The sequence below is a fragment of the Miscanthus floridulus genome, chromosome 4 (genome assembly GCF_019320115.1).
Source record: "Miscanthus floridulus cultivar M001 chromosome 4, ASM1932011v1, whole genome shotgun sequence".
NCBI lineage: Eukaryota > Viridiplantae > Streptophyta > Magnoliopsida > Poales > Poaceae > Miscanthus > Miscanthus floridulus.
In genome coordinates this window covers 3,068,118-3,079,162 of record NC_089583.1, presented here as the reverse complement: position 1 = coordinate 3,079,162, position 11,045 = coordinate 3,068,118, and the positions used below count along the sequence as shown (strand labels likewise).

The window sequence follows — 11,045 nt, the reverse complement described above, 5'->3', positions numbered from 1 at the left end:
AATATGATGTAATTGTATAATCTAGTGACAGGGGCTCGCTGGCAAGCTGCTTAATGTTTTGTATGTAGCTAAGATGAATCATGAATACCATTTTGTATACTATTGTGTTGCTATTTGGTAAATAATGGATCATACTATCACAATTATGTCAAATGAGCAATGACAACATGTTCAAAATGATATAAAATATAATAGGATTACATGTTTTTATTGAGCACAATAATTTTCTAAAAAAAACACTAAAGGTTTAAAAAAAACATCTACAGCGAACACTCAAGGTGTAACATATGTTTTTATCAAAGGGAACCTAACAAAGTTCGAATAATAAGTTTTAGATTTGATTTCAATTTATATGGGTTTTATAAGTTTCAGTCGATTTGCTCGTTCTTGGAAAAAGAGAAGCTAGGACAGACCACTCCTCTCACCTTCCCACGATCGGTGTGTGTGCGTGGCCTTGGACGCACAATGCGCAGCGGATCTGTGGTGGACGAAGCCGTCTGTACGCATGGGAGCACGAGCCTAGGCCGTCCTTTCGTCAGACGCTGTGTCCAGCATCCGACAAGGTTCTTTTTGTAAAGTTTGCGGAATTTCTAAATATCTTTCAGGTGATATTTTGTGCTGTTATCTTGCAGTGTATGGATAGGATAGGCCGTTGGCTCATGTGACGGATCGACAGTTACGCCTGTGACGTCCGGCCGTCTCCTCTCCAGCTGTCCTGCGACTGCGATCGATCCACCACAGCCGGGTCCATATCGATTAGGCTGACGAGGGACGAGCACGTCGTCGTCTCCAGCTCATTCATCGTCGTCGCCGGCCGGCTTGTGCTGCTCTACCCCGTCTGTATCTCCTCCGTATGGTCGGTCAATCATCTGCTCTGCTGGTAAATGTAAATAGATACAGTGAAAACAGTCAATGTCAACGTCATGATGAGCAAAACTGCCGACAAATAAACATGATGATGATCTCAGTCAGCTCCATCGTATCCATGCAATGCACTGGGTTTTTAGTTCTGAAGATGTTGCTGTGCGTGCACATGTTGAGAACGTTACTGTACACTGGAAGGCCCGGCCGGGGATTTTTTTCAGGCTTGCTGGTTCGGCGCCAATCCATCGTTAGGATTAGCTCAGAAATAGGCGCTGTCTGCTATATCTTATCTGGAAACGCTTCCCAGATAAGCTACATAAATAGAGTAAAAGTGTCGTCAAAATAAGCGGATCTAATTTAGCTTCTGCTTTTTAGTACAGACGGGAGCTGTGGAAATAAACGTTGCCAGAATAAGTTACAGAAAAACATGACGTTTGACTGTTGATTTCAGCTTATTTCGACCATAAACAGCTTATAAGTTGTACCAAACAGACCCATAGCCTCCCAATATAATCCACGTTTTGTGAACCAGAATAGGCGCATAAGCAGGTTGTTTCAACAATTTTTAGCTCTATCCTGTACAGTCTATTTGTAGTTCTTTGCACACACATGATCATTCTAGGTGAGTTTTTCTCTGTAACACTAATCTCATCATCATCCATCACAACACGATGACCAATCTCAGTCAACTGACCAAGGCTAATAAGATTAGCTCTATAAGCTTAGGTATGAAATAGACATCTCTGAGCACCCATTGATCCCTAGTTCTCCCCTGAAACAAGATAGATCCCCTTCCCTGAATTTCAGCAGCCGACCCATTCCCAAACCGCACCTTACCAGTGAATGTTTGGTCGAAATATCTGAACTTCAGGCGATCTCCCGTCATGTGGTTACTGGCACCATTGTCCACGTACCAGATCTCCCTAGTGGATCCCTCATCACCGGTGAAGAAAAGCTTCAGCTGCTCCATGTCAAAGTTCAGGGTGCCTCCCACCTGAACCTGATGAGACGTGCGCTCGAGCAGTACTGGCTCCTCTGTTTCCGCGAGCAACACTGACAGCTCCACATCTACCGCCTTGACATGATGAGCCACCTCCTTCTTCTCCCCCGGACACCGATTGGCATAGTGACCATGCCGATGGCACTTGAAACACTGAATGTGGCTCTTGTCTCGTTTGCCACTCCCAATGCCTTCCTTGGCCTAATCGGCTTGACCACCGCGTCCACCACGACCACCACCACGTCCTCGCCCCCGTCCACGGCCTCCGCCGTCCTGAGATATGCTCTTCCCGGACACCCCCTCGGTCACCCGCTTCTGCCGAGCCTCCCACTCAGCCTATGTCAGTAACACCTGACCGGTGTCAGGTCTCGCACCCGTCGCTCCCTGCTTGGTGCGCTCCTCATACGCCTTCAAGCGCCCTACAGCTTCATCAAACGCCAACTTCTTGAGATCATAAAATTGTTCGATCCTGGTGACCACGTTGATGTAGCGCTCCCGCACAGTGTCAAACAACTTCTTCACTAATGCGGCATCATCCAACGTGCCACCTAAATTGGCATACCTCACTGACATCCCCGCATACCCATCGATCATATCATCCTCCTTCATCCTCAATCCGTCGAACTCACTCTTCAGCGTATGCAGCCTCTCCTCCTTCACCCGCTCTTCGCCGACGAACCTCGCCTTTAGCGAGTCCCAGACTTCTTTCCCAGTCTTCTTCTCCACGACTTACATTAGGAGATCATCAGGCAGACACTAAAGCAAATGTGCTCGCACCTTCTTGTCCTTCGTCTTCGCCGCCGCCGCCGTCACCGCGCCCTGCTCGGACGTCCCCTCCGGCGGCTCCATGACTTCCCAAACGCCTTGATCCTCCATAATTGCCTGAGCACGGATGCTCCAACTGGTGTAATTGGTTGCGGTGAGCGACGGATACGTGATCCGGTCGCCGCCTCCGCCTCCATTGCCGACGCTCCGGTCTCCCATGGATGATCACACGACGCTTTGCAAGTGATTGATGGCTTTGATACCAAATGTTAGCATAGGATTAACAATCACAAGCAATATCACATGGTGGCTAAGCCTAAATATCAAGATTTGCACAAGAACACGATGAACTAACGATGAACACCCTCGGCAACCGCCAGGGAGACAGTGCCCTTTTTCACTCTGGATAACAAGGAGTACAAAACACAATTACAATTGTTCTGAGACGCTAACCCACTCCTCTTACATCAGGCTACTTATATCAGTAGCGTAAACACACACACACTTAAGAAAGTAAACTGCTACACAAGATACAAGTTAGCTACAAAGCAACTGCTCCTGCCGTGCGACGCCGTGGGCGTGGTCACCCCACTCCAGCCACGCTCCAACTGCTCCCGCCAACATTTGATTTCAAATCTTGCTGCTGCTTCCACTTCACCAGCTTCACTGCAGCTCTAGCTTCATCGGTGTACATCGAGCTTACACCAACAGAGTGATAGAAACCGGTCTAGCTGGCTCTAGGTATCGACCTAGCCTATTTTCTCTTTTTTGCCCAGAAAATGGTAGCTATTATGCTTATATGGTGAAAGAACAACTAAGTTTAGAAGGCAAGTAGTAAAAAATAACTATTGTCCTTATATATGTCCAAGAACGACAAGTTTTCGCATAAACTAGTTAAAAACCATTGAAACTCTCACTCAGAAGGGACCTATCAGGACGTGAACATCAGTGGGATGCCCCAGGTTGCCCGGCAGGTGTAGGGCACCAACCTTGATTGTCAAATCAAAGGATCAACAACAAGTAGGGCGGGGTGGTATTATATATAAAAACATGTTGACATATAAAGTTATAGATTGATTTGTACGATTGTATTTAAATCAATAGATAGTGGCCCTTTATAAACATAGGGTGGGGTGGTATTTTATATCTCATAAGGGATTCAAATCTCTGTAAAAATACAATTCTAATTCAGTTTCAATCAGCCAAACCCGGGCAATTTTGGAAATCGCCACTGGTGGATCTTTTTGAAGTTGTAACGCGGTTCGGAACGTCGGTCGTGGGATGTTCGGCAACGCGATTTTGAATTGTAAATTTGATTTTTTTTGGGGGAAAACGTACTGAAGGGACGATTCTAGATTGAACCGCCCCTATAAATACCTGTTTGTAGGGGCGGCTGGTACTACAGCCGCCCCTACAAAACGATTTGTAGGGACGGCCTGGGAACCGCTCCTACAAATGCATGATTTGTAGAGACCCTTGCGTAGGGGCGGCTGGGCAAACCGCCCCTACAAAGGGTTACCAGCCGCCCCTAGAAATGTTTTTTTTGTAGTAGTAACTCCAATTTGACGTTCTATATATGCATTTCGACCATGTTAATGAGAGGAACATAATGGTAAAATCCAATTTACAATTTGAAGAAGATCCAAAACCGGTTTTCCCAAATTAGCCTCCTTTGGCCCTAATTTTTTAGTAAAACTTGTATACTTAAAAATATCATCTTAATAAAAATTGACTCTCCTTGATGATTACCTCCAGTAGTGCATTAGCCATGGCAATATAACTCCATCGGGCATAAAACTCAATTATTGCTCGAAGATGACATTGTCCCCAATGATATCTTATCATCTCTGCTATAAACTTGTCCAAACTGACATCTTCAACTTCTTCCATCAGATACCTGTAGATGCATACGACAACCAAATTGCCACCAACCATAGCTAATCCTAAACGGTCTCGCAGAAGAAGCTAGTAGCACACCTTGCGCTAGCTTGTTCTGACAGCATGACTTCTAGAGCCATCTGAACAGTGAATGGGCCTGTGGCGAACCGATGAGATGATTATAAACTTTCTTTGTGGTGAAGATGGAGGAACCCCAAATATATGTCCATTGGTCTAGGGTTGCTTGTAGAAGGAGGTCATTTAGAACCACAACCAGCTCCTGATATTGCTGAAAAGCTCCTTCTGACAGAGAGGTAGATGGAAAAGGTCATACAAGTTCCGAGCTTGGCATACTTGTTGCACTGTAATAGTTTGGTCCTTAGCAAATGAGAAAAGTTGTGGTAGTTGTAGGGACAGGACGTGATTGTTCCAAACATCTCGGTGTGGAACCAAATCTCAACTGGGAAGAATTTCAATATTCTTCAAGCTGCTCACCTGGTGCAATTTGATAATATTGGTAAATGGTGGGAGAAGGCGGCAAAATCTGTAACAAAGGATAAAAGACGACACTTCAATGGATTGATTATCTACACCATGTGGAATATTTGGAAGGAACGAAATCAAAGAATTTTCGATCAAAAGTTCTTAACAGCTCAGGAAGTAGCAACCCGCATTAAAGAAAATCTAGAGGAGTATAGAAGGGCTTTTTGGGTGATCACCTACGGTAGTGTAATTGCAATCATGGTGTAAGGGCTGTCGGGTGGCAAAGCCAATCCTTGACTACATAGCGGGTTCACGGCCTAGGAGACGTTGTATCTTAAAATTCTCTTTTCCTTCTTAATTGAAAGGCAGAGCTCCTACCATTTATATTAAAAAAAATATTCCAAACATCCAACCAAAAGAAACAAGTGTAACCACTATTAACAGAAGCTGCAACCATGTCACAATATATCTTTTCTTTAAAACCATGACAACAAATGGCTAAATTAGGGTACAATAGGTGTAAGAGTGCGAAAAGAATACATATCAAATGCATCATCACGAAAGAAGAGTACTAATATTTATGGAGATTCAGTTTCTGAGATAGTAGTTCCGAGTCGCTCTCGTATGCCACCAAGCTGGAGCGTGAAAAAACTCCACCAAATCCATCTCATAGGGCACACACGTCACATGCCGCTTGGCCTTGTTGTCGAAGTCGAGGATGAAGACTTTCTCCATCACCTCGGTGTCGAGGTCGAGGATGAAGACGCCGCTGCCCCTGAACAACGCGAGCAACGACGACGATCCATGGTTGAAGTTGCACCACCTGTCATGGTGGTGCTGTTGCGGGGCTACTCTAAAAGAAGTGCGGGGCCACACCGCAGCAACCGCAGGGGTGGTGTCGTCGTCGTCGTCGTCTCCGGCTCCGCCTGGTGGCTGAGTCCAAACAGTCACGTGCAGAGGATACACGGAGGCGACCGCGAGCCTGCCGACGCCGTTGACGCAGAGGAGCTGTTTGCCACCGACACGGACGGGGAGCCTCGTCAAGGAGACGCGCGCGGTGGCCACGTCCACGCTGAGCCAGTACAGTTGGTGGTCGTCGCCGTCGCCTCTGCCTCCTCTCGGCCGTCGCCTCCACGTGCGGTGGTCATCACTAGTAGAGAAACGACATTTGATTCACTTTAAAATTTGGCTTTAGTTCCGGTATTTTTCGTGCCCGGGACTAGAGAAACCTTTAGTCCCGGTTGCTAGCTTCAACCGGAACTAGAGGTCCCTGCCCAACGGCTAAAAGTGCGAGAATCTTTAGTCCCGGTTTGAGACACGAACCCGGACTAAAAGTGTGACTTTTAATCCCGGTTTGAGACACGAACCCAGACTAAAGATACCTTTAGTCCCGGTTTGTGTCTCAAACCCAGACTAAAGGTGTCTCCAAACTAAATTTAAAAGGAAAGAGTATCTTATCTAAGTAAGATGTGTGGTGGTAGGTGAGATGGTAACGCGTGCGAGAGCTGAAGTGGAAGGTCGTAGGTTCGAATCTCCACAACTGTAACTTTTTTTACCCAATAAACACCTCTAGTCCCAGTTCAACCGGGACTAAAAATCAAGACCTTTAGTCCCAATTTCGTAGTCCCGGTTCTAAAACCCGGATTACAGGGGTTGAGAACCGGGACTACAACTCGTTTTTCTACTAGTGCATCGTCGACGCACAGCCAGTGCGTCGCACCGCGGTGGACGACGGCGGATCTGGCGCCCACCAGGGAGAAGACGCACCTGTCCAGGCACCTGGTGGGCGCGCTCCAGCGGCGCGTGGCGGCGGAGTACGAGTGCAGGTACGCCGCGTCGACGTCGCCCCTGGGAAGATCTCCATCTTGGGTGATGACGAGCAGCTGCGAGAACGTCCAGCGCGGTGGCCTCCCGTTCCCGCTGTCGTCGGCGGCGGCTGTGATGATAGCGTAGCTGACCAGTCTACAACCGACGAGGCGCCGGCTGCACTCCAATGGCGGGAGAACGTGGCGGTCGCCAGTGACGGGGTTGCAGACGCCAAACAGGTGGCAGTCGTCCATCTCCTCAGGCGTGCGGGGTGCGAGCCACAGCAGCACGATGCCGCGGCGCACCGCTAGGGGCTCGGCATAGTCCAAGGTGCCGTCGTCGTCGCAGCCGCCGACGAAGGAGGTGAGGGCACGACCTGCAGGGCCGAGCGGCAAGCCCCGCGCCGGCAAGAAGACGGGCGCCAAGGCCGACAACGACGCGCGCTGCTGCGGCGGTGCCGCCATCATCGACATCCGCGCCTGCACCATCGCCTTCTCCCAGCTATTGAACCACTTGTCCTGTACGACACCCAGGCAAGGTTTACAATTTCGGCGAAATATCGTCGAAATTTTCAAAATATCGTCTTTTTCGCTAGGGTTCGAAAAAAATTTATATCGGTAAAAAAATTCAGTTAAATTCATCTTCCGCTCCAAAAGTACACCAAACCACACTAAAATAACCCTACATATCCTCTAGTCTTATCAAAGTCCTAAATTTCTTCAAATTTATTTAATTTCCTCACTCACACATTCGATGGCACTAGCATATGCAGCTCACCCACCGTCAGCCCACTGTATTACCGTGGTGATGTATTGTGTTATTTCGTCGATGTTATATAAATTTGTGATGGATGATGGATTAGAGAGTTTTTCTAGTGAAATGGTGCTAAATTTTTTTAAAAAATCAATTTGAATTTATTTAAATTTGACCCGATATTTCCAAAATTTCCGAAATTTCATATTTATCGTCGGGGACCGAAATTTTTTTCCTACTGGTATAAAAACCTTGCACCTAGGAGGTGCGCGGTGGCCCGAGCCCGAGCCCTGGCTGCCAGGGCATAGCTCACGGAGGAATGCCCAGTCGGTGAAGCGGCGGAGCCACCCGCGGCATGTCGTGGCGAGATTGAAGAGGGCCTTGACGTCGCCCACACAGGAGAAGACCTCGTGTTGGAGGTGCTCAGGCAAAGCCGAGATGCCGTCCATGCCCGTGCTTCTCCGTCGTTGTCTCTTAGCAGCCGCGTCGTCGTCGTCCGCCATGGGAATTTGGATGGTGTCGTCGCCGGGTGTAATCAACGCAGTAATTCTTCCTACAATAAGAATTAACACGGAGGTCGACCCGGAGTATATAAACAAGTAGTAACCCTACTGAAACTCCCGTTCCGGTAATCCGGTTACGTTCTATTCCGGTTTTCCCGTTCCAAACCTCTCCCGTCCCGGTTATATATATTGCATCTAAAAGAAAAGAATAAACCAGAACAATGGACTTAGATTGGAAAAAAAGGCCCATCCAAGAGTCCAGCCCACCTTACCCGCTCCCAACCTTATCCATCCGCTTCTTCCTAGTTCCAGTCGCACACTCGCACTTGTTGCCCGCCGCCTCTGCCTCCTCCTGGCCGTGCTCGTCGACCACTGCCTCTATCTCATCCCGGCCATGCTCGTTGCCCACTACCTCTGCCTCTCCTCCCAGCCGCTCCCATCACCCACCGGCCATCGGGCGCCCGCCGCCCACCACTAGCCTTCTCCTGGGCACGCTCGCTGCCTCCGACGCCACCCGCCGTCACTCCCTCAAGCAACGGAGCTCTGGATCTAGCTAGGGGCACGCCGCCTATCCTCAGCCTACCCCATTAAGCGAGGCGGTGCCCCATCCGCCTAGCGCATAAGCGCACCTAGGCGAGCGCCTAATAGCGTCTTTTGGAACATTGGCCACTAGATGAAGATGCCGCTTGGCACTACTACAAAAAACTTACTGGAGGCAGGCAAAATCGGTTAACGGAGGCGAGCATTACAACCGCCTGTGTCCAAAGGTCTCCATTAATACAGACCTATGGAGGCGGTTGCTTTGCCTGCCTTGGTTAACCTATTAACACGCACCAGCGAGCCCGTTCCCGAGCCCGCCGATGAGCCCATTCCTAGCCCACTAGCCGGATCTGGCCACCGCTAGAGAAGGACCGAGTCCCACGCCACCGCCACCGCCGGAGAAGGGCCAAGCCCCGCGCCGCGCCTCCACCACCGGATCTGGTCACACCACCACTGGATTTGATCCTCTAGCACCAGATCCGCCGTCGTTAGGAGTGGGAAAGAAGTGCCACTCATCGGATCTGCCTTCTGGGATCAGGAAGGGGTGCCGTCGAGCCGGATCCGCCGTTTGGGGTGGAGCGGCACCGCCATGCTCAGTGGAGGAGTGGCGCCGCCACCGCAGCCTACTCAGATTGGAGGACTGGCACCACCGTCGTGCTTGGTGGAGGAGGGACGCTGTTGCCAGCTCGAGTGGGGGAGGGTCGCCGCACACAGGGGAGAGGAAGAGGCGTCGCCGCGCACGAAAGAAGGAGGGGCACCGCCGTGCATAGGAGAAGGAGGGCGCATGGGAAAAGGAGGGGGCACCACATGAGGACGGTGGTGGAGGAGCTAAGAGAGATAAGTCATGAAACCCTAACTTCTGTTATTTATATAAGCCGGATAGGTGGTATGCTATGGGCTTTGGGCTGGGCCTCGGTATATTTATGGAGGCGAGCCTTATAAGGTGCCCGCCTCCAAAAATGGCCTCCATTTTTAGAAGGTCAGCCTCCGTTAATAGATTTTAGGAGGAGGTTATTTAGCGACCGCCTCCGTTAGAGCATTAACGGAGATGGACAGCTAAATCTGCCTGCCTCTGTTAATCTTTAATCGAGGCAGGCACTCGGCTGGCAGCCCTCCCACCAATTAACGGAGGCGTCCACCTATACTGCCTGCCTCAGATAATAAAAGGGCACCGTCTCGCAAAATCTTTTCTGTAGTAGTGTAGATGGGGAAAGTGGTTACCTTAATCAAAAGGATGGCGACGGAGAACCAAGCAATGAGTAAGGCTGATCCACAGCGATAAACCATGGCAATGATGCTTGAGATGGGGAAAGTGGTTACCTATAGTTGGAAAGTTGGTGTCAGAGAAGCAAGTGACTAGTAGATCCACAACAATAAAGAGATGGTAGTGATACTTACTAACTGTAGCGAATTAAACATCATGTGACGGCGCACATTGGGAAGGCAAGGACGACAATTGTAGTAGAAAGAGCGGGCACATAGTGGGAGCTTATGGTGGCTGGTGGTGGGTGGGTGTGGGGTGTACCAAAGAAAGAGGAGTGGCGGCAGTGCGGTTATGTTAGGAGGGAGAGGGGAAAGACGCTAGAGGTGGTTTTATTAGGGTTTACATTGGCACAAATCCTGTAGGAAGACGCCGAGGAGGCGCGCGGTGGCCTGACCCCTGGGTGCTCGGGCACAGCTCACGGAGGAAGGCCCGGTCGGTGAAGTGGCGGAGCCACCCGCAGCACGTCGCGGCGAACTTGAAGACGGCCTTGACGTCGCCCACGCGGGAGAAGACCTCGTGTTGGAGGTGCTCCGCAGAGCTGACATGCCGCCCATGCCCGTGCTTCTCCGTCGTCGTCTCTTAGCTGCCGCGTCGTCGTCCGCCATGGGAATGGGATCGCGTGGTCGCCGTGTGTAATCAACGGAGTAATTCTTGCTTCCTCCTAATATAAACAAGGAGTAGTGTAGCAAATACAGTATAAATCAACCCAAACCCATGGAGGAGGAGGAGGAGGACGGAGATTGACGCGGTCGCGGAGTATCTAGATAGAGCAGGAAGCGGATCGGACAAAGGCAGCCGATCGATCAGTGACGCCATGGGATCGGATCCGGTTGAATAGGGAATGGAGAAGACCTCGCAAGTCCTGTCACAGTTTCAGAAGAAAACTAGACCCTGCGCTATCGCCCGCGCCGCGCGCCGGCCGCCGCTTCCAGGGAGCAGCCCTACTGAAACTCAACCTCTCTCCCATCCCGGTTACATTTCCTTTTTTTTCCATTCTTTTTTTTTGTTTTTCATTACCGTTGAACTAAATGTGTTTACATTTCATTTTTTTTATTTTTCATTGTATCAACACATGCATATTATACCAAAATTAAAGTTAAGCTATATCTACGAGCAAATTTTTTGCTTAGCAACATGAGAAAAAATATATTAAGGCTGTATTTAATTTAATATAAATTTAATTGGATAT

At 49.4% G+C, this 11,045-nt stretch overlaps 1 protein-coding gene and 1 pseudogene across 1 annotated transcript; both read right to left on the bottom strand.

Moving 5' to 3' along the window:
• Positions 1-794: 794 nt before the first annotated feature.
• Positions 795-2,848, bottom strand: LOC136550725 (uncharacterized). The gene is made up of 4 exons (XM_066542324.1): positions 2,642-2,848; positions 2,221-2,581; positions 1,702-1,899; positions 795-877 (listed from the first exon to the last, which is right to left on the bottom strand). The coding sequence occupies exons 1-4, from the start codon at positions 2,846-2,848 to the stop codon at positions 795-797; spliced, it is 849 nt and encodes a 282-aa protein (XP_066398421.1).
• Positions 2,849-5,568: 2,720 nt separating this feature from the next.
• LOC136550724 (uncharacterized) lies at positions 5,569-10,488 on the bottom strand (annotated as a pseudogene).
• Between the last annotated feature and the right edge of the window lie 557 nt (positions 10,489-11,045).